The following is a 24516-nucleotide window of genomic DNA, read 5'->3' as shown; positions in this document are numbered from 1 at the left end:
ATCTTGGATCCAAACAATGGAGCCTCCTCTCCTCTTTCGAGGGCTGAGGTGGGGAAAAGAAGTTTGGAAGGGTGATAAGCCTGTCGCACATGAAAGGTGTCACTACTTACAGTGAAAATGCAGCTCGAGACCTTGGCACCAGTTATTCTGGAAAAAATGTTGTATAACGCAGCAAGACCAAAAGTGCCTGCAGCTCACTTGCACAATGAACTGACAGATTTGACACTGCTAGAAGGGTCTAAAAGTGTTGTGGGCAACTGCACTGGCTCAAAGAGGGTGCACATCAAAAAAATTTAGAATCACATTATAGTCCCACTGTGGCATTAAAAAGGGCTTTGGCAGAAATCAGCCAACAAACATCCTTTAACAGTGCCCAGTGCAAGTCCTTTCTGGGCCAAACATCAAAAGCATTGGACAGTTTGGCATGTAAATGATCCATTTAGTGGCTGTCGCACCAAGCCACAAACTTGTAACCAGTGCCTGGTGGTACACAGACTTTGAGGAAGGACGCTCAACTACCAAGATAACGTCAACGACTTCTCGAAGGGAGATCAAATGGACTCAACTGACGCCCTTCAATCTCCATGCATTGAGGTGTAGGTTACACAGGCCCAGGTACAAGACCCTGACCTGCTCTGCTGTTGCATCAGAAGATCCTCCCAAAGAGGCAGATTAATCAGATGGCAACCAGGAGTGTTGGATACCACATTATTCTAGCCCAAGCTGGAGCCACTACAGAGGCCTAGGCCCAGTCGAGCATGATCTTTTTAGGAATCTGAGCCAAGAAAGGCAGGCGCAGTAATAAAATTTAAGATTTAAAGGCCACAATCATGTTAACATTACACACGTTAAAGGAGCAATTTAAATAATGCCCTGGCTAAACATCATTGGTCTTCAGGTGCACTTCTGAAGTGGTTTAAAAAGCATCAGTCTCTCAATATTTTGTTTCATACTCGGGCAAGGAATAGTCAAAAAATACAGCTGTCTACATGTTAATTCATATATATTAGTATAGCACATATTCTGTTATTGTTATGGCTTTCCTTTGACATTTTTGGTCCTTTTTTCTTCTCATCCAGGTTTCGAGGTGCCCTCTGCAGACTGGAGTCTGTTACTGGGGAGTTGAAGTAGTGGGCAGTGTGATAATATTTTAAATATGCTTGTTGACAATCTGCTGTGCCAAGGACTAGTAAAGCCTTTTATATTCATTTTTATTTGGTCATCTTGCGAAAACAGACACTTTCAATCATAAAAACAAAGGCATTAATAAGCTGCAACCTCTTCAAAACCACCATGCCTTGTCCTTTCAGTTAAAAATTTAAATAAAATAAAAATTGCCTTATATGAAGACAAGAGTCTGGCATCTCTTAACACTCACTCCACTTCGCCGCGATGTCATGGCCACCACAGGAGACCACTGATTAGTTCTGGGATTGTAGCGCTCGGCACTGCTGAGCTCTGTAGTGTCATCTCGTCCACCAACTGCATAGATCATATCCTGGTAAACTGCACAGCCTAGATGCTTCCTCCTCGTGCCCATTGGGGAGATGGTATGCCACCGATTCTCTTGAGGGTTGTAGCGTTCCACTGTGGAGACAGAACAATACTAAGCAGAAGTACGCGTTGTATAGTTTGATAAAAACACCCTTTTACCCCAGCACAGGAGTTTGCAGTCCAAACTCCTAAAGTCACATTTCTACCACACACCCACACACGCACGGTCAAACCTATGAATGTGCTCCTCACAGAGGCAAACAGATTAACATCCGAGTCAAATAAATACATGCAGGCCCGACCAAGAAACAAAGCAGCTCTAGAAACATGATTTAATTGCAGCCACATACTGCAGTAAGCCAGCATAGCTGGTTAGGCTAGATTTCTCCATGGCATGTTTCACCATCCGTTCAAAATATTTTTGGGGACAACAATGGGGGGTGGGGGTGTTGTCACAACATACAGGAAATGCATTATCTCACAGCAGCATGTCTGTAAGAAAACTGTACTCCGAGTACTAAACACTGGATGAAGAGAAGAAAGCAGTATTTCCCCAACAACAAAAGCAGTGTTGATTTCACATAGTGTACCTCAGTGAAACTATACTTTGAAAAATCAGTTGCCAGGAGAAAGAGCATCAGTTTTAAATTCTGTGCCAATTCCTAGACATCAAGGAGTTGTGTCTTGTCTCTTTTCGTCTCGCACTGTGGTGAAACTGGTAAAGTAAATGTCTTGTCGCAGAATGATGTATGTAGAATGAAGTGGTAAAGATTCTGCCAAGGACTGATTAAGAGCTGGCGCTGCTCCTGGGTGTACTTTGAGACAGATAATATGAACTCATAAACTGACTTTCTTTATCTGCGTAGACCTGTTCAAGGTTATCACAGCAACAAATGTGCACTCTGAAACCTAAAAAGCATTTTGAATAAGTGGAACCTTAGGAGGAAACTACCAGGAACTTGATCACAAAGCAACTACAAGCAAAGGCAAGATAAAATATACTCACTCCACCAGTGCCTCTTAAACCCACTGGAAAAAAATAGTTTCTACTTCAGTAAAAGGAAAAAGTGAAGAATTGTAAAGTTGTTCTTGTGTGCAGTGCTACCATCAAAGAGAATCAGACAGGAAAGCAGCATCGTAAGTAGTGGAGAAAATTTTGCAGACCCAAGTTGCTGTTGCTTTTCTTCCAACACTTTGTTTTCACAGTGGAAAGATAGCATTGCTGCTCCATATTTCAGCACTATATAGTGTAGGAGTTCAGAACTTATAAATGGAAGGATTCGTTGCATCCCAAGGGTACCTAGGGCTACCTCGCTAATATATCAGCTCTCAGCTACTGAATAATATGGGTGTTATTTTCAGCATTTCCAGCGGGTAGGAAGCTGGCTCACTCAAAGTGAGAGATAGTGTGCACAGAGTCCAGGAGTTCCCCTTAGAGGTTGATAGTGGCAATAATAGATAATACTAATGCTCTATTTGTGGTAGTGTGGTCTAGCAGTTAGGCTTATCAGAGGATAATTTTAAGCATTTGTTGTACACAGACAGGCAATACATGGGAATCCACAAGACTTAACTCCAGGCCAATAGGTTTTTTTATATAGAAAATTATTCTTTTCTTAATTTATTTTAGAACCACAAGATTCAGATTTCAAGTAAGTACATAAATTGTAAGGTACTTGGCATAGGTAAATATAGAACTTTGAATCAAAACAGTAATGTACACAGTTTAGTATAAAATGTCAATAAGCTATTTTAAAAGTGGACAGTGCAAAATTCAACAGTTCCTGGGGTAGGTAAGTAAAGGTTAGTTTGTCAGGTAAGTAAAGCACTTACAAATTCTGTCTCTGGGGCATAGGCAGCCCACTGTTGGGGGTTTAAGTTAACCCCAAACACCCAGCACCAGCAGCACAGGGCCGGTCAGGTGCAGAGGTCAGAGTGGCCCAAATAACATAGGCACGTATGGAGACTAGGGGTGCTCCGGTTCCAGTCTGCTAGCAGGTAAGTACCTGCGTCCTCGGGGAGCAGACCAGGGGGGGTTTTGTAGAGCACGGGGGTGGGGGGTTGGGAATCCCCAAACAGGCACACAAAATACACCCTCAGCGGCCGGGTGCAGAGTGCAAATAAGGCATCGGGTTTTGTATTAGAATCAATGGAGGCACCCGGGGGTCACTCAGGCAAAGCAGTTAGGGCACAGGGGGGCTTCTCGGGCCAGCCACCGACTGGCCAAAAATGAGGGCCGCCTGCTGGTCACTCCTGCACTGGTAGTTGGTCCCTCCCGGGCCTGGGGGCTGTGGGTGCAGTGCTTCTTCCAGGCGTCGGGTTGTTTGTTACTGGGCAGTTGCGGTCAGGGGTGTCCTCTGGATTCTCTCTGCAGTCTTCGTGGGGGTGCAGGGAGGATGTCTCAGGGTGGACACGTCGTTGGAGTCACCTGGGGTCCTCTCTGCGGTGTTGGTTTCTCTGGACACGGGCCGGGGGTGTTGGGTGCAGAGTGGTGGGGACTCACGCTTCAGTAGTCCCTTTAAAGATGGTTTCTTCTTTGCTGCTTTGGACAGAGCCGCTGTCCACGGGAGTTTCGTGGTCCTTTGGAATTGCAGGGCAGTCCTCTGAGTAGCAGAGGTCGCTGGGCCTGCAGGATGCGTTGCTGTTGCAGGTTCTTTGAATCTGGAGACAGACTGGTAGGGCTGGGGCCAAAACAGTGGTCATCTCCTCCTCCTCTGCGGGGGTTTCCGGTCAGCAGTCCTTCTTGTTAGGTCGTCAGAAATCTAATTTCCTGGGTTCAGGGTCGCCCCTAAATACTAGATTTAAGGGTGTGTTTATGGCTGGAGGGCAGTAGCGAATGGCTAATGTCCCTGAGGGTGGCCACACCCTCCTTGTGTCTCCTCCCTTTGGGGAGGGGGGCACATCCCTAATCCTATTAGGCTAAATCCTCCATGCCAAGATGGAGGATTTTCTAAGGATGGGGTCACCTCAGCTCTGGACACCTTAGGGGCTGTCCTGGCTGCAGGGTGATGACGACTCCTTGTTTATCTCATTATTTCCTCCGGACTTGCCGCCAAAAGTGGGGGCTGTGTCCGGGGGGTGGGCATCTCCACCAGCTGGAGTGCCCTGGGGCATTGTAACACCAGGCTGGAGCGTTTGGGGCTCACCGCCATATGTTACAGTTCCTGCAGGGGAGGTGTGATGGACCCCCACCCAGGACACACTTTGTTCCTGGTCACAGAGTGCACAAAGGCACTCACCCCATGTGGCCAGAAACTAGTATCGAAGTGGCAGGCTGGCAGAGACCGGTCTGCCTAGCACTAGCAGTTGGGCTGGCAGGCATTGGGCATCGGTCTGCCTAGCACTAGCAGTTGGGCTGGCAGGCATTGGGCATCTTTAAGATGCCCTCTGTGTGCATTTCTCAATACATCCCACACTGGCATCAGTGTGGATTTATTGTGCTGAGACGTTTTATACCAAACTTCCTGGTGTTCAGTGTAGCCATTATGGGCCATTATGGAACTGTGGAGTTTGTGTTTGACAAACTCCCAGACCATATACTCTTTATGGCTACCCTGCACTTACAATGTCTAAGAATTGGCTTAGACACTGTAGGAGCATAGTGCTCATGCAGCTATGCCCTCACCTGTGGTATAATGCACCCTGCCTTAGGGCTGTAGGGCCTGCTAGAGGGGTGACTTACCAATGCCACTGGCAGTAGGTTGTGAGCATGGCACTCTGAGGGGAGTGCCATGTTGACAGTCATTTCTCCCCACCAGCACACACAAGCTGTGAGGCAGTGTGCATGTGCAGAGTGAGGGGTCTACAGGGTGGCATAATGCATGCTGCAGCCCTTAGAGACCTTCCCTGGCCACAGGGCCCTTGGTACCAGGGGTACCATTTACAAGGGACTTATCTGTGTGCCAGGGCTGTGCCAATTGTGGAGACAAAGGTAGAGTTTTAGCGAAAGAACACTGGTGCTGGGGCCTTTGTTAGCAGTGTCCCAGCACATTCAACGAAAGCTGGCATCAACAAAAGGCAAAACGTTAGGGGGTAACCATGCCAACAGTGGCATTTCCCCTACATAGTGTTTATACTACTGTGTTGAAAATGGCCATATTCATTCAGGCCATTTAGGCTTCTGGTTGTGGCAGTTTAAAAAACAACGTAGCCTAACCTGACTGTCTGGCATTTGTTTCAGCTCACGGGCAGAAAGGAAAGCTGTTGAGTTAATGGCCTCCCAGCAACCAACGAGACATACAGTAAATTAAGTGCAGGTGCCTGCTCTTTATGGAAAGTACGCTGTTCTGCGGAATATTGTTATGTTCCTCTTACCAGCATTTGTAGCCCTCAAGAGATGGTGTACGTAGCAGTTGCATATTTACATTGCTAATGCTGCAGCCAAACAGCTCTCTGGATCATGGAGAAACTCTTTACATGTGCCTGAGGAATATTGGAAAGTGGAGGATTCAGGGCATTTTTTCTTCCATAGTCTGGGTAAAAAAAGTCATGGAGCGAGGAAAGTTTATCTTCAACTTAACCTAGTAACCAAAGCTTTTTCACGCTAATCTGAGGTCTGTTGTCAACAGAAACTGGGTTTATGTTTGTTTTTTGCATCCATCCTGCTCAGAAATGTTACTCCTAACCCAAATTCAGCATCACTGGTATTGGCTCTAAAGTCATTAACTGTAGAGTAGTCATGCCACTTGTGGAACCCACAACACTTTTTCAATATATATCTTTATCTGTTGTAGAGTGCTCCATTTTGGGTGACATCCCAGTTTTTCATTTTTTGTTATTCAGTGGTCAGTTTGAACTCTAACACAGGGACCCTATGCCGTGCCCGCCCTGTGTATGCCCTCTGACCCCAAAACATGTCTGAATTAGCTTTAAACCAGGTTGGTAAATTTAGTTTTTCTAGAAGGCCATAGTATATGGTGCAGAAATAAACCCCTGGCAAGGAAAGTTAAATGTCACTTGTGGACTGCAGCACCTATTGAACTATCTACTACAGTGGCAGTGAAAACATGGCTTCAGGGCATCCATGTGTGGCCTACCAGCAGCAGCTTGAACCACATTCAACAGGCCTGTCAAATCCTCTTTTCGAAAGGCAGGAAAACCCAAATGTCAAGATTAAATACACAGGTCAACCCTAAGAGCACCTTCCTGCCCACAAGATAGGATGTATACTATTTAAGAGTGGAACATGAATGGCATTAGAAATTACATGTTTTCACAGTGACGAGACCCAAAATGACATTATCACAAGTCAAAGATGTAGAGTGTACATAGAAAAAGTCAAAGTATAGATTATACACTTTATAGCTTTTGACCTAGCTACAGACTCCATCCATAAGATGCTCGTTCAGAGGCGAACAGCTCAAAGAGGATGTTCCTTCTCAACAAGTGACAAACTCCCTTTCTGCATTTGGACCGGAAGCTGTTTTGAACTTTTCTGACTTGCAGACTTTCCCCCAGGTACCAACAACTCACTTGTTGTATCAGACTTGGGCTCCCCTGCAGTTAGTCTCCAGCTGCGCTCAGTCTTAAGTTTACATCTACTACAGTTGGCTCATTGTGCTTTCTGGTGCTATTATCAGTTACATCTTTACAAAATGTGCATCGCAAGATCCCATTATTGGACATTTCTGCTATTTCTTATTTGCTCTTACCTTATTACTAACATATTTTCTTTATTTAAAAATTGGATGTGGAATTGTATTGCGTTTTGTGTAACTTTTTTGACTGTGCATGCACTATTTGAATACTTTACAAATTGCCTCTGATTTAATTTAAGTCTGGCTGCTGAGTGCTATGTTACCAGGGATTCAGCACGTTTATTGTATTTCATTTGCGTGACCTCTAGCAGGTTGTGGCTTTATCCTTTGGGCTTCTGCCAATCCCCACAACGCCGCCTGGCCCGGTGGTAGCCTCTGCCTGCCAGCCGGATTACAAGGCTGCAGACTGCCAGGCTTTCGGTGGCGTTCACCCCACGACGAAAACCCTGGCAATAATGCACCCGGCGACAGGAATCCCGTTTCCAGCACACGCACCCCCACACATCACACACATGCAGACCCCCCCCCACCTGTCCACACACTTCCAAAACCCCCTCCCAACCGTACACATCCATTCAAACACCTGCTCTCCCACTGACACACCCCCCCACTCACACATACGCACCCCCCTCCGCAAACATTCACACCCCAGCGCATACATTCACTGCCCCCTCCACCGCATACATGCACTCACCACCTCTCCCCCCACACAGTAAACACGCACTTATCCGCTCGCCTCTGCACCGCATACATTCACTCATCCCTTACGTCTGCTCAATATCACTCAATCGCTCACACCTGCTCACATGCACCCACAAACAGCCCCCGCCTCACCCAGACACACTCACCCCATCCATAATCGCTCACACATGCACCCACAAACACCCTCCCAATCGTACACATCCATGCACCCCCCACTCATACATACACACCCCCTTCATCCGCACTTGCACACACTCCCTCATTTGCAGACTTGCACACAGACACCCCCACTCGGTCGCTCACAAACACGCACTCATACACCCCCATTTGCACATATACACGCACTTAGACACCCCATACGTACACATACACGCACCCAACCCTCCACCCCCCCTTTTGGATGATCACCTTACCTTTTCTGGCAAGTAGTCGTCCGGTAGGGGAGGGGTCCTGGCGGTTTTGCACCACCAGCACCACCATGCCAGGAAGACTCCGCCAGGCTGTATTACAGCTCGTAATACGGCGAGCAGAGTCTTTCTGGCGTGGCAGTGCTGGTGATGCAACCGCCTGGAGTCAGACTTCCGCCCATAAATTTGCGGAAGTCCTAGCACAACTCCTAATATGGTGGTCTGTTGACTGCAGCAGCTTTGGCAGTCATTACGAAAAGTAGTAATGAGGGCCTAAGTTCTGCATTACAGGTGCCTTTATTGAAGTCTTGAAACAAACCAACTGTCTCATCAGTCTAGGCCTGTAAATGGTAGACTGGTTCATATTAGGTATCCATAGAACCCAGTAACTGAAAGTACAAGGTATCATGGCGTATGGCTAGTCCTGGCAACAGAGGAGCAGTGTGGGATTTCCAAAGTGCTGACCATCTGTCTGATAAGTTTATACATTTCCTGAATGTCTTTGTTCACTTTAGGGCATCAAGGGGTTAATGCTTCAATACGCTTTTATATTCAATTATTTACTTCAGTTGGATATAAAAGAATAAAAATCAATTCAGAAAATGTGCACTTTGATTTCATCCATGTTATTGTCCTTATGAATATATGGCGTGTACAAATTGATAAAGTATTCAGTGAAGTATTTAGTGACCGCGCATAAGAGAGGGACTATTTAGTGGTTATAATTATCAGAAAAGATTATTCTTTCTATAAAACGTTTTTGTGCTGAATTCATGCACACCTGGAATCTAAAAAAGCTAACTCCAGGACCTATTTTCTCTGCCATGCCACTGCCACATCTGGACTTGCATGTTACCTCCAAAACAGAGCATTGTTCACTTTTGCTTAAGAAAGCGGACCTCCGGTGGGTTAGGGTAGGCAAATTTGCATTGTGCCCTGTGGCATAAGGACACAATGGCAACTCTAGCTCGCTCTTGAGGTGGAGGGAGAAGGAAGGGTGGTTTACTCTGCCTAGAGTATTTTCTGATACATGAAGAAGTCACAGAAATCTGTTAAAAAGCAGCAGTCCCATGCAATACCCAATACACATTTGCAGCTCAACAGCAAATGGCTCTAGAGTAGGGCCGGACTACAGATGAAGTATAGTCACAGAGCCCTTGGCCTTAATAGAGCTAGACTAGTCACATCCCACAAAGAAATCTGGTGGGCTGGGGAAGTGATGGTTGCTCAAGTAGTCCAAACAGTAAATACTGTCCGCAATTAAATATTTCTTTAAAGATAATCACCAGACCTCATCCTGGATGCCCAAAAGGCAACAATAAGAGATTATGAATAGTATCATGACTCCTTAAACGGGCCAGGAAAGTAAAATAGAACTCGCTAAAGAAAGAAATAAAATCACTTGAACAACTACTAGTCCACAATTAAGGAATGGATACACTAAGCAAACTAAAATTGTGAGAATGCGAATACACCAGAGACCCCTCACCTGTGGACCACAAAACTTCAAGCTAAGAATTTCTGTGACAATAACAAAGCGGGGAAAAGTTGACTAATTATCTTACTTACAGTGGTAAAAAAACATAATATTTTAGCAACTAAAGACAGGAAAGTCCAGACCACAACCTATACCAAGGAGATTTTAAACAGTTTCCATGAGTTCTGTTCTAATCATCATAAATCTACCAAAGGAGTTCCAAGCCTATGAAGATAAATTACCATCAACATCACTAGGCGCCAAATTAAAACCAGGACTTACAAAATTGGCAAATTACTACAGCATTTAAAACACTTAGGCCCTCATTACAACCGCCAGTCGGCCGACCATGCGGCCGGAAACTCACCGGCTGCATCTGGACATCCCGCCGGCCCAGCGGGGATGTCGGCCGTAACATTGCAGCCGGCTCCTAATGGAGCTGGCGGCAATGTGGTGGTGCGGCGGGTGCAGGCAGACAGTGAAAATCGCGACAGGGCTGTGCCTGGGGGCCCCTGCACTGCCCATGCCAAGTGCATGGGCAGTGCAGGGGCCCCAGGACTCCCCTTACCGCCAGCCTTTCCATGGCAGTGTCTACTGCCATGGACAGGCTGGCAGGGAGTCAAAATCCCCAGGGCAGCGCTGCACCTGGCGGATTCGGACCGCCGGGACAACCATAGCGGTAAACCGCTACCGCCGCGGTCAAAATATGGCGATTTGTATCACCAACCTGTTGGCAGTACGATCACCAGGGTTGTAATGAGGGCCTTAGTTACATATAGAAAAGCGTTTTAAACACTTTGTGAAAAAAGGAGTAATTAAAGGATCAGCATCTGCTGCAACAATTATTGTAAGACATAAATAAAGGAAAAGCCCCTGCTAATAGGAATAAGTTACCTACCTTGGGTAACGCCTTATTTGACAGAGACATATTCTAGCTGCAGATTCCTTACCTTAGAATTTCCCCCAGGTGTCAGTCTGGATCTGTAGATTTTATATATATTTTTTTTTTAATCAAGCAGTACCCCTGCGTGCTGTTAGGTGGCATCTGTCAGCTCCGCGTCCGTTGTCAGCATCATTGTCCCAGATAGGACACTGCAGGACCTATGCAGGTGCCACCTTGGCACGCTGACGTCAGTTTCTTTTCACAACTTTCCACGCCAGAAACGCGGAGTCATAAAGAACACCGACCACTAGTGTGTCAGGACCAGGGCCCTGGAAGGGAAGTCCTTGTCCCTAGAAATCAGTTTGTAGAGCGGGGAGGATGGGTCATTAAGGAATGTGCAACTAGAATATGTCTCTACCAGACAAGAAGTATCTTGTTCGTTCAATAGAGACTTCTAGTTGCAGATTCCTTGCCTTAGAATAGATATCCAAGCAATACCATCCCAGGAGGAGGGTCTGCAAAGCAAGATCATTTAGGAAGTCCTGCAAAACCGAACAGGCAAAGTACCCATCGTCGGACCCGACTGTCCAGGCAGTAGTGTATAGCAGTGGTTCCCAACCTGTGGGCCGAGGACCCCTGGGGGTCCGCGAAGCCTCCTCAGGGGGTCCGCGGCTGCTTAAAACATTTAATAATATTAGGTCCCAGCTATCAGTAATGACTCCTCGGGGGTCCCCGTGTTCCAATAATGATTCAGTGGGGGTCCCCGGGCTCCAGTATTGATAAAATGGGGGTCCACAGAAGTCAAAAGGTTGGGAACCACTGGTGTATAGGAATGACCGTGTTGCTGCCTGACAGATGTCAGGACTGGAACTCTGCGTGCTAACGTAGTGGTTGCAGCTGTTACTCTGGTAGAATGAGCGCGCAAACCCTCCGGGGGTTGCTTTCAAGCCAATGCATAGCACATTTTAATGCAGAAGACAACCCATCTAGAGATGGTTCGCTTCTGCACTGCCCAAACTTTCATCGTACCCACATACCCAACGAAGAGTTGATCATCCACCAGGAACTCTTTGAGACAATCAAAGTAGAACGCCATTGTTCTTTTTGGATCAAGGCAGGGGAGTCTCTCCTCTCCCTTACAAGGATGAAGGGTGCCTAAAACGTAGGCAAGGTAATGGACTGGTCTACATGAAAAGGCATGACCACTTCTGGTAAAAAGGAAGCCCTGGTGCGAAGCACCGCTTTGTCAGGTTAGATGGAAAGGTAGGTTGGCTTAGATGGCAATGCCTACAGCTCACTCACTCCACCGGCAGCTGTGATGGCCACAAAGAATGCTGTTTTTAATGTCAGAAGTTTGAGAGGACAGTTATGAAGCGTAATCAAGTGCACATTAAGAAAATAAAAGCCAGATGCAAATCCCACTGGGGCATTATGAATGGGGATGGAGGAAACATATGGGTAAGACCTTTAAGGAATCTACTAACAATAGGAGATTTAAACAAAGAGGTTGGTTAGGTAATCTCAGAAAAGCAGAGCTAGAAGACAAATAACCTTTGAGGGTGGCCAAAGCAGAGCTGTGCTTGGCCAAAGAAAGCATTAAAAGGACCTCAGAAAGAGGCGCAGAGAGGGGGTCAACAGACTTGTCTGTACACCATGCCACAAATATTTTTCCTCGACAGACGTATACTGTTTTGGTGGAGGGATGCCTGGCTGCCAAGATAATGTCAAAGACTTCAGGCAGAAGGTCAAAAGCTGTCAACTGCCACCACTCAATCTCCACACAAGAAGGCAGAGACTGGACAGGTTCCTGTGGAGAACTTTCCCCTACTACTGCAACAGAGGATCGATGGCCATACTCAGTAGCTCGGGATACCAGACTATTCAATGCCAGTCCTACGCTACAAGGATTACTTGGGCCTGGTCGATATTGATCTCCTTGAGAACTCTGGGCAGAAGTGGTATGGGTGGAAAGGTATAGAGAAGGCCTGAGCTCCACTTGAGATGAAAGGAGTTGCTGAGCAAGTGCCGCCTTCAAAACTCCAACGAGCAAAACTGCAGGCATTACACGTTCCCTGCAGAGGCGAACGGATCTAACCAAGACTCTCCCCTATTGCTGAAAGAGACCTTGCGCCACAGTAGGATGGAGACGCCATTTGCGATCGACCAAGCATTAATGGCCGAGTTTGTCTGCTCTGCTGTTCAGAGAACCCGACAGGTGTTGAAATGCCCTGATGTTCCAGTCATGTCCAAAGGCGCAGAGGCTCCCGACAGAGTCCACAATCCCACCCAGCCCTGCTTGTAGCAATACCACATGGCGGTGGTGTTGTCCGTGAACACCTGCACTATTACCCTTTGAGAGAGGGAAGAAATCCTTTCAATGCCAACTGATCGCCCCAAGCTCCAAAAGACTGATGTGGAGCTCCAACTCCACCAGAGACCAGACGCCTCTGATCTCTGCCTCTCACATGTGGTCGCCCCATTACAGGAGTGATTCATCTGTCACTAGTGTCACATCTGGTTGGGAGGGGAGAGGGATCTGCCTCTGACCCAATCTTGGTTCAAAAGCAATCACAGCATATCTTGCGTAGCCCCCTCCGAGATCTGGACCATGTCGGAAAGATTCCCAATGCTGTGCTCATTGGAACTTCAGATCCCACTGCAGACCTTGCATATGCTATCTGCCATGTGCCACCAGCAGGATGCAGGAGGCCATGAGACCCAGCAGCCTCAGAGTCACTCTCACCAAAATCCAGGATAAAGGCTGAAACATCAGTATAGTAGCCTAAATATCCTGGAATAGCCGCTTGGGAGGATACGCAGGAAACTGCATGGTGTCCAGAACAGCTCAGAGGAAGGGAAGCATCTGAGAGGGAGCCGGGTGTTATGTCTATAGTGAACCCCAGCAAATACATGAGTTCCACCGTAGTCTGGAGGTGGGAGACGACAGCCTGGGGTGAGCCCGCCTCTAACAACTATTCGCCGAGATAAGGAAAGACAAACCCCTGACCTGCACAGATAAGCTGCGACCACTGCCATCACTTTGGTGAACACCCGAGGGGTGCTGGTAAGGCCAACGGGGAGCATGGTAAATTGAAAATGCTTGTGGCCTACCGTAAACCACAAGTAACATCTGTGGTCAGGACGGGAATATGGAATTAGGCATTCTGCAAGTCCAACACTATCATCCAGTCTCCAGGGCAGATAGAACCTGACCCAGAGTGAACATTTTGAACTTCTCCTTCCTGAGGAAGACATTGAGGGACTGGAGGTCTAGGATAGGTCGGAGGCCCTTGTCCTTTTTGGGCACCAGAAAGTAGTGAAATAACAATCACAACCTACTTCTGGCAAAGGGACCCTTCTATATGGCTCCCTTGGCCAAGAGAGCTGTAACCTTGCTGAGTAGTCCCAAGTAATCCTCCATCATCTGATCGTAGGATGGTGTGATGGATGAAGGAGCAGTCTCAAAGTAGTAGGAGTAGCCCCTTCAGACTATCTGCAAAACCCACCTGTCTGGCGTGATGGACTGCCAGCAAGGCAGGTGAAGGAGAATCCTGCCTCCGACAGGTTCCCTGGTGGGGAAGCGTCAGACTAGGAAGGTTTGGAGGATGCAGGGAGATCGGGGGAGGACAGTGAGTTGGGGGCGGGTGGGGAGGCAGTGGACTGGTTAGACTGCTGGCTGCCTGATCTACGAGGACGGCGGATCCCACATCCCCGGCCATGCAGAAGCTGAGCAGCATGCGTGGCACGTGTCTGGAGGGAAACGGACGTGGTGGGACAACCCTTTCATAGCCCCGAAAGGGGCGAAAAGCAGACGGAGGTGGGCAAAGGACAGCTGCGAGGCCCAAGGACATGGCCGTAGCCTGTGACTCCTTAACGCGCTCAATGCCAAGTCTGCTTTGTCTCCAAAGAGACGGGTGCCATCAAAGGGCATGTCCATAAGAGTGAACTGAACATCTTTCAAAAAGCCAGACATCCTCAACCAAGCATGGCGCCTTAAGGCCACCGTCAATGCAACCTATCTGTCTAGTGAGTCAGTCGTATCCAGCCCATACCGTATTGTGAGCTTAGCTGAGTCTATCCCATCAGCAGCAGCTTGGGAGAGAATGGCCCAGGCCTCCTTTGTGACCTGTGGAAGCACTTGTGTAACTGTGTCCCATATTATAGGAGTGTAACGACCCAAAATCCATGCAGTGTTCACCAACCGCAATGTCAGGCTGGGGAAAGAAAACACCTTCTTCCCAAGCTGATCCAGCCTCTAGGATTCCCTATCTGGGGATGCGGAAGGAAATGTGCCTGGGGACATGGAGGCTTGGATAACCAAGCTCTCAGGGGTCAGGAACACTGGGTTATTTGGAGCTGGTCTATGGTGGCAGGCAATTTGTCTACTCACAGGCGCCTCTGTGCTGCGTTTGGACTAAGTCTGCAGCAGGACTTCAATGCGGGCTTCATTAAAGGGCAAAAGGGGTTCAGAAGAAGAACTCCCAGGCTGAAGCACTTGTTAGGAGGTTAGTCCTGACTGCCACTGAAGGCAGCTCAAGACCCAGGACCATGGAAGCTCTCCTTACGACCCTGAAGGAGTGCGCTCCCTCCTCCGTAGTCACGTTAGGGGGAGAAAGCATGCCAGTGTCAGGGGAAGTGTCCAGACCACCAGCTCCTGGAAACTCAAGGAGGCATTAAGTTGACCAAGACGCAGGCACTGAGGATGGAGGCCTGGAACGACAACACTCCTTTTCCCTCATCACATCGCAGCTTTCTTCAACTTCTTCTTGTGCCTTGACTTGCACGACTGTCCAAAGGACTTGCAGTGGAACGACAAAGAATGAGGGCTCCGAGACCATTCTCCTCGACCAGGCCATAAGCAGCTTTAGGGACCATTCTCTCAAAGCTTTCAGATTCATGGTCCAGCACTCTGAGCACAACTCTGGGTTGTGGTCGCACTCGAAGCACCACAAGCACACGAGGTGTGGATCTGTCATGGACATCGTCCAATGACTAAATTTGCAAGGCTTGAACTCAGTCTTGCGCGACATCTCGAATGCCTGACAAACCATCAAAAAAGATCAGTCAAAAAGTGACTGGGGGTAGCTTTTCTTCAGATCTGCCCTTGGCTGGCTCAAAAAGAAAAGAACTGACGTCAGTGAGCCGGGAGAGGGGGTACATATATAGATCCTGCGGGATCTTATTCGGCACACATGATGATGGACGAGGAGCCGACTGACACAATCAATCCGCGCCCGGGGGTACTGCTTGAGACAAATCTGAGGCTTGGGGAAAGAATTCTAATGTAAAGAATCTGCAACTAGAAGTCTCTACCAGATAAGAGCTATAGGCCGATTTAATTAATTAGGGTGGAGTGCCATATCTATGCTAAGATCCACACAGCCAGACTTTAAAGATTCTAAGACTTTCGTATTAACGGACAGAGTTTATGCATGTAAAGAAGCTCTAAGATCTCTGTAAGCACAGCGTGTAAAGAGGATAGCAAGCTGTCAGGTTTCAGCAGTCTGTGTTGTGACCAGGCTGTCCTGAGGGGGCATGGTAGATGAGGCATTAGGTGCATGACTTATACTCCTGCTATTCATTTGCTATTTTCTGGCAGCCTGACTTCTTTGGCACGCCTTTTAAAAGGAGAAGAAGAGGTGCCGGGTTAAAGCATTCCAAGTCCACATTCCACAATTTCTCCATTTCTAATATTTGTGGAGTCACAATTTTCATAGTAACTGCAATTACCACAATGAGCTATGTACATTCAAAAGGTTCACCTTGTTGTTTGCTGTTGAAAGATGCTTCATAAGGAGTACCTTGCAGAACCAGCTTGAAGCAAGTGGAGCTGGTTCGCCTGAAAGCATCACAAGAAAGATTTTCCCAGAAAAGATTTACTCAGTTAAATTCAGTCCCCAATCAAACGTGTGCATGAAAAAGAGTATACCAACTACAGACCAACATTTCATCACCCTCTGTGTTGCACCTACACGAATTAGGAGCACGGTATGCTGAAACCTGCTTATCACTAGATACATCAGGCATTTGGGGAAGCTAACACATCAGCATCAAAATTGGGTGCCATTAATTGATTTCTGAATTTTTCGGGAAATGCAGGGAAATATTCCAAGAAATCTCACTGGTTCATTACAGTCTGTTTTGGCCAATTTCTGAACAGCTATCATCAAGATGTGGAAATCTGAAAACAACATAACATGCTTTATTTGAAATTGGGTTTAAGGTGGTAATAACAGTAACTGTGGATTGTATAAATACATTGTGGATTACTTAAATAAATGGAAAAGGAAAAACAAGTTAACTTAACAAAATGACAGGGTAGTTCAACTCAAGACATTTATCTCTTCAAAGATTCCCTGCTAGGTGAAAAATACTTGGATATTCTGCAGAAGTGTTTTTTGTGTGGTTATCATTTTCTCCCACAAGTAATTTCAGGGACTATGTTGAGTACCGCAGAGTAGGTTCTCAGGTATAATTTTGGGCATCCGTGTGAAGAGCCCAATTATACACATTTTTTTTTTGCTTTGTGTTTGTGTCTCTACTAATATGCAAAATGTACTAGCCCTGTGATCTTCCAGCAGTCCTTTGGAATAGGTTAACATTGGGTTCGGTTTACTTCCTTTTGAGTTTGCAAAGTCTTCCATAACTTTCGAAACAAGTTGCCCTGAAAAACCTCATCACTACTTCTTGGCTAGGAGTCAGAAGGACAAGGGGTGATCTATCACTTACTGGAACTTTTCAGTAAGGCTGCAGCAGTGCTCAGTGAATTTGAAATATTCATCTTTAAATATGATCTGCATTGCCAACACCATATTGTAAAGTCAGAACTTTGGGAAGAGAGTGCCCATTGTAGAAAGCGGACTCTTTATATTGTGTACCAAAAAGAGCTATGCTGTGTAAAACATCCAAGTATCCCCTTAGAAGTGGACAGGGCTTTCTTTAAAGATCCCAAGTGCTTTATTTGTGGTAGGGTGGTCGAGAACCTTAAGCTAATCAAGGGGAAATGTAGGACATGTGTTGCTAACACACAGACAAATGACACACACTCAATAAGGAGATCCACACCAATTTAGAAATATAACATTATGTGTATGTGTGTGTGTATATATATATATATATATATATATATATATATATATATATATATATATATATATGGAAAATGTCACTTACCCAGTGTACATCTGTTCGTGGCATTAGTCGCTGCAGATTCACATGCTGTGCACATCCCGCCATCTGGTGTTGGGCTCGGAGTGTTACAAGTTGTTTTTCTTCGAAGAAGTCTTTTCGAGTCACGAGATCGAGGGACTCCTCCCATTTCGGCTCCATTGCGCATGGGCGTCGACTCCATCTTAGATTGTTTTCCCCCGCAGAGGGTGAAGTAGGAGTTGTATATGCTAGTAATAGTGCCCATGCAATGGAGTGAATACGTATGTACATAATGTAGTTTAAAGTAATATATATATTTACAAATATACAGATGTTCAAGATCAACTTCTAAACAGCTACAGGCTCCCGGGGAGGCGGGTGGGCGCATGTGAATCTGCAGCGACTAATGCCACGAACAGATGTACACTGGGTAAGTGACATTTTCCGTTCGGTGGCATGTGTAGCTGCAGATACACATGCTGTGCATAGACTAGTAAGCAGTTCTCTCCCCAAAAGCGGTGGTTCAGCCTGTAGGAGTTGAAGTTGTTTGAAACAATGTTCGTAGTACTGCTTGGCCTACTGTGGCTTGCTGTGTTGTTAGCACGTCTACACAGTAGTGTTTGGTAAATGTATGAGGCGTAGACCATGTAGCTGCCTTACATATTTCGGTCATTGGAATATTTCCTAGAAAGGCAATGGTAGCACCTTTCTTTCTAGTCGAGTGTGCCTTTGGTGTAATAGGCAGTTCTCTTTTAGCTTTAAGATAACAGGTTTGAATGCACTTAACTATCCATGTAGCAATGCCTTGCTTAGAAATTGGATTTCCTGTATGAGGGTTTTGGAAAGCAATAAATAATTGTTTTGCGAATTAGTTTTGTTCTGTCAATGTAGTACATTAACGCTCTTTTGATGTCCAATGTATGTAGTGCTCTTTCAGCTACAGAGTCTGGCTGTGGGAAGAACACTGGTAATTCTACTGTTTGATTTAAGTGGAACAGTGATATGACTTTTGGTAAAAATTTAGGATTTGTTCGTAGAACTACTTTATGCTTGTGTATCTGACTAAATGGTTCTTGTATGGTAAATGCTTGAATCTCACTTACTCTTCTTAAAGATGTGATGGCAATTAAAAATGCAACTTTCCATGTTAAGTATTGCATTTCACAAGACTGCATGGGCTCAAAAGGTGGACCCATGAGCCGTGTTAAGACAATGTTGAGGTTCCACGAAGGAACTGGTGGTGTTCTTGGTGGTATAATTCTCTTTAGACCTTCCATAAATGCTTTTATGACTGGTATTCTAAATAGAGAAGTTGAGTGCGTAATTTGCAGGTAAGCTGGAATTGCTGTAAGATGTATTTTAATGGAAGAAAAAGCTAGCTTTGATTTTTGCAAATGTAGTAAGTATCCTACAATGTCTTTGGCAGATGCGTGTAAGGGTTGAATTTGATTATTGTGGCAGTAATAGACAAATCTTTTCCACTTATTTGCATAGCAATGTCTAGTGGTAGGTTTCCTAGCTTGTTTTATGACCTCCATACATTCCTGTGGAAGGTCTAAATGTCCGAACTCTAGGACTTCAGGAGCCAGATTGCTAGATTCAGCGATGCTGGATTTGTGTGTCTGATCTGTTGTTTGTGTTGAGTTAACAGATCTGGTATGTTTGGTAGTTTGACATGAGGCACTACTGAGAGGTCTAGTAGTGTTGTGTACCAAGGTTGCCTTGCCCATGTCTGTGCTATTAGTATGAGTTTGAGTTTGTTTTGACTCAGCTTGTTTACTAGATATGGAAGGAGTGGGAGAGGGGGAAAAGCGTAAGCAAATATCCCTGACCAACTCATCCATAACGCATTGCCCTGAGACTGATCTTGTGGGTACCTGGATGCGAAGTTTTGGCATTTTGCGTTTTCCTTTGTTGCAAATAGATCTATTTGTGGCGTTCCCCAACTTTGGAAGTAAGTATTCAGTATTTGGGGGTGAATCTCCCATTCGTGGATCTGTTGGTGATCCCGAGAAAGATTGTCCGCCAGCTGGTTCTGAATTCCTGGAATAAATTGTGCTGTTAGGCGAATGTGGTTGTGAATCGCCCAATGCCATATTTTCTGTGCCAGGAGACACAACTGTGTTGAGTGTGTGCCTCCCTGTTTGTTTAGGTAATACATCGTTGTCATGTTGTCTGTTTTGACAAGAATGTGTTTGTAGCTTATTATGGGTTGAAATGCTTTCAGCGCTAGAAATACTGCCAATAGTTCTAAGTGATTTATGTGAAAGTGTTTTTGGTGAGTGTCCCATTGTCCTTGGATGCTGTATTGATTGAGGTGTGCTCCCCACCCTATCATGGAGGCATCTGTTATTACGTATTGTGGCACTGGGTCTTGGAAAGGCCGCCCTTGGTTTAAATTTATACTGTTCCACCATTGAAGCGAGGTGTATGTTTGGCGGTCTACCAACACCAGATCTAGAATTTGACCCTGTGCCTGTGACCACTGTGATGCTAGGCACTGTTGTAAGGGCTGCATGTGCAACCTTGCGTTTGGGACAATGGCTATGCATGAGGACATCATGCCTAGGAGTTTCATCACCTTTTTGACTTGTATTTTTTGATTTGGATACATGGCCTGTATTACATTGTGAAATGCCTGAACCCTTTGTGGGCTTGGCGTGGCAATCCCTTTTGCTGTGTTGATTGTCGCCCCTAAGTATTGCTGTGTTTGACACGGCAGAAGGTGTGACTTTGTGTAGTTGATTGAGAAACCTAGTTTGTGGAGGGTTTCTATGACATACTTTGTGTGTTGTGAACACCGTTCTAGCGTGTTTGTTTTGATTAACCAATCGTCTAGGTACGGGAACACATGTATTTGTTGCCTTCTGATATGTGCAGCTACGACTGCTAGGCATTTTGTAAAAACTCTTGGCGCAGTTGTTATTCCGAACGGCAACACCTTGAATTGGTAGTGGGCCCCTTGGAATACAAACCTTAAGTACTTTCTGTGTGAAGGATATATCAGTATATGGAAATATGCATCCTTTAGGTCTAGTGTTGTCATGTAGTCTTGTTGTTTGAGCAGTGGGATTACGTCTTGTAATGTCACCATGTGAAAGTGATCTGATTTGATGTAGGTATTTAATGTTCTGAAATCTAATATAGGTCTCAGACTCTCGTCTTTTTTGGGTATGAGAAAGTACAGAGAGTAAACTCCTGTTCCTTTCTGTTGGTTTGGTACTAATTCTATTGCTTCTTTCTGTAGCAATGCCCGAACTTCTAGTCCTAGAAGATCTATATGTTGTTTTGACATATTGTGTGTTTTCGGTGGGACGTTTGGAGGGAATTTGAGAAATTCTATGCAATAACCATGCTGGATAATTGCCAGTACCCAAGTATCTGTTGTTATTTCCTCCCAATGTTTGTAAAACTTGCTTAGTCTCCCCCCCACAGGTGTTATGTGTTGGGGATATGTGACTTATAAGTCACTGCTTATTTTGAGGAGTTTTGGGACTTTGGAACTTTCCTCTATTTTTTTGGAACTGTCCCCCTCTATATTGTCCCCGAAAACTTCCACGCAGATATTGGCTCTGATAAGTGGGCCTTGTTTGTGAGGTCGTGGGTTCTGTGCTTTGCCCTCGAAACTGTGTTTTTCGAAATGTGCCTCTGCTCTGTGGGGAGTAGAGTGCGCCCATGGCTTTGGCCGTGTCAGTGTCCTTCTTAAGTTTCGATAGCAGTGTCCACCTCCGGCCCAAACAACTGCTGTCCGTTAAATGGCATATTGAGCACAGCTTGCTGTATTTCTGGTTTAAATCCTGATGTACGCAGCCATGCATGTCTCCTTATTGTCACTGCTGTGTTGACAGTTCTAGCAGCTGTGTCTGCAGCATCCATAGCTAACCGTATCTGATTGTTGGAGATACTCTGTCCTTCTTCAACTACTTGCTGTGCTCTTTTGTGGAACTCCTTGGGCAAATGTTCTATAAAATGTTGCATTTCGTCCCAATGAGCCCTATCGTTTCTGGCCAACAAAGCCTGTGAATTTGCAATAAGCCACTGGTTTTGCTGCCTGTGCCGCCACCCTTTTGCCTGCTGCGTCGAATTTGCGACTTTCCTTATCTGGAGGTGGTGCATCTCCTGAAGTATGCGAGTTTGCTCTCTTCCGAGCTGTCCCCTATTACAACTGAGTCCGGTGTTAGCTGTTGTGTGATGTACACGGGGTCTGTTGGTGGCGGTTTATATTTTTTCTCCACTCTTGGAGTAATGGCCCTTCCTTTTACAGGCTCCTGAAACACTTGTTTGGAGTGTTTGAGCATTCCAGGTAGCATGGGAAGACTCTGGTACTGGCTGTGTGTGGACGACAGTGTATTAAATAGAAAGTCGTCTATAATGGGCTCTGCATGTAGGCTGACATTATGAAATGCCGCTGCCCTCGACACCACTTGTGCGTAGGCTGTACTATCTTCTGGTGGTGACGGTCTAGCTGGATAACAGTCAGGACTATTATCTGACACTGGTGCATCATAAAGGTCCCATGCGTCAGGGTCATCTTGACTCATCCCTGTGTGGGTCGGGGATTGCATCATAGGTGGAATGGCTACCGGTGATGGTTGCGGAGAGCATTGTGGAGATGGTGGCGGGGTTACTTGTTTAGCCACCTTTGCCTGTGGCTGCTTGTCTTTCTCCTGGAAGGCAAGTTTGCGTTTCATCCTAATAGGAGGGAGAGTGCTGATCTTTCCCGTTTCTTTTTGGCTGTGGAGCCGTCTTTGGGTGTAGTCTGGCTCCATTGTCTCTAATTCCTGTCCAAATCTATGTATTTTCATTTGTGAGGACAGTCCTTGTTCCTCTGTGTAGGAACTTGATTTCGGTTCCGAAGCCGGATGTTTCTGTATCGAAACCTTTTCGGCTACTTTTTTCGGTTCCGACTAAACCTTTTTTTGTTTTCGGCGTCGTGGTCTCTCGGTGCCGACTCATTTCGGTGCCGCTGTCTCAGTGCCGAACCTGCTCGGAGCCACTATCTCGAGCCCGAGATTGCTGTGTGGCGGTATCTCGACCGGAGTCGTATGACTTCGCCACCAGCGTGCCCTTTTTCGGTGCCGATGATCGGTCACCTATTTTTCGGGTTAAGCCATGGCCTGTTGGCGGTGGCGTCCCCTGGGCTTTTGTTGTCTTCTCGTGAGTTTTATGTTTCGACGTCTTACCTCACGGGTTTCGGCGTTTCTTCGGGATCGAGCACGTCCAAGTCCGATTCATGGATGGAGAAGCTTTCTTCTTCCTCCTGGAAACGCCCTTGTCCTGTCGGCGCCGACGCCATCTGCAGTCTTCTTGCTCTTCGGTCTCTTAATGTCTTCCTCGACCGAAACGCTCGACAGGCTTCACAGGTATCCTCCTTGTGCTCTGGAGACAGACACAAGTTACAGACCAGATGCTGATCTGTATATGGATACTTGTTATGGCATTTTGGGCAGAAGCGGAATGGGGTCCGTTCCATCAGCCTTGAAGAGACACGTGGCCGGGCCGACCAGGCCCCGACGGGGGGAATCGAAAAAACCCCGAAGGGCCACCGGAGCTCTTCAAAAGTCGGTGTCGATCTGTTATAACTAACCCGATACCGAACGCAAACAATACCGACGGTTTTTCTGAGATTCTAACTAACTTTCCGACCCGAAACACGGAGCGAAAAGGAACACGTCCGAACCCGATGGCGGAAAAAAAACAATCTAAGATGGAGTCGACGACGCCCATGCGCAATGGAGCCGAAATGGGAGGAGTCCCTCGATCTCGTGACTCGAAAAGACTTCTTCGAAGAAAAACAACTTGTAACACTCCGAGCCCAACACCAGATAGCGGGATGTGCACAGCATGTGTATCTGCAGCTAAATTTTTTTTTTGGTTAACACCAGAACTTTGTTATTGGGTAAGTACTTTCTAAGTTAGCAGTATATATACAGCAAATACACTTGCATTGGCTTTAATGCGGTAATGTTAAAAGAAGCATATACTACATACAGGTACTTGGCAAAGATTTGCAGGACTATTCTTCTAGAATTAAGTATGGGGCAAGGTCCAACAGGCCCCAATAGGTCATCTTGGTCAGCTATGGGGCATTCGGTTGCAGAGGTGCTTTTCAGAGTCGCGAGCCCTAATGCTATCCTATGGGAAAGAAGCATACACTGCATACAGGTACTTGCAACGACTTACACAACTGTTTTTCTGGAGCTAAGGGAAGTATGGGGAAAGGTCCAAGCCAGCAACAATAGGTCACCTTGGTCGGCTCTAGGGCATCCGTGTGCAAAAGTGCTTTTCTGCATCAGGTGCCCCATTGTTATACTAACGATTTACAGGACTGTTCTTCTAAAGTTAAGCTAAGTATGAGACAAGGTCACAGGTCACTTCAGGAGGCACTGGGGCATCCGGGTGCAGAGGTGCTTTACAGTGTTGAGTGTCTCATTCACTTTAATGGGAAACAGTACTGGGGAAAAGAGGCTTCAAGTGGGGACTGGGTGACCATTCACCCAGGGGTGGAAGGGGGGCAGGGGCTGAGCTCTCAAGAGTATTGGGCACACAGGGCTACCGTCAGACCAGAGCAACTCGGGCTGGGGATGGGAGGGCACATATGTGCAGTGGTGCTTTTCCCTGCAGGGTCACGTTGTGAAGACTCCTCGCAGTTCTTAGTTCCTGCTCAAAACAGGCAGTAGCGGTGACTGGGGACCAAGCTGGCCAAACCCAAGGTGGGGTTCAGCTGTTAATGGTCTCAGGACCTTGGTGGCACAGTTGGCCCACTTTGACTCAGGCTGGTGGGCTTGGGTGCAGCAGAGATTTTGGTGTAGGGTTTTCCAAAGTCCGGGGCTCTCACAGTTCTTCTAGGGCCTTCAGAGTGCATGT

At 46.4% G+C, this 24516-nt stretch overlaps 1 protein-coding gene across 1 annotated transcript in view; it reads right to left on the bottom strand.

The window, feature by feature from the left end:
• KLHL20 (kelch like family member 20) overlaps positions 1 to 24516 on the bottom strand; it is a 155424-nt gene that overhangs the window by 35734 nt on the left and 95174 nt on the right. Inside the window, exon 10 of the mRNA XM_069232038.1 lies at positions 1379 to 1587. Within this exon, the coding sequence (XP_069088139.1) occupies positions 1379 to 1587 (209 nt within the window). The remainder of the gene's footprint in view (positions 1 to 1378; positions 1588 to 24516) is intronic.

The sequence above is a fragment of the Pleurodeles waltl genome, chromosome 4_2 (genome assembly GCF_031143425.1).
Source record: "Pleurodeles waltl isolate 20211129_DDA chromosome 4_2, aPleWal1.hap1.20221129, whole genome shotgun sequence".
Lineage (NCBI taxonomy): Eukaryota > Metazoa > Chordata > Amphibia > Caudata > Salamandridae > Pleurodeles > Pleurodeles waltl.
Note: the sequence above shows the minus strand (reverse complement) of the source record. Positions and strands in the feature narration are given on the sequence as shown.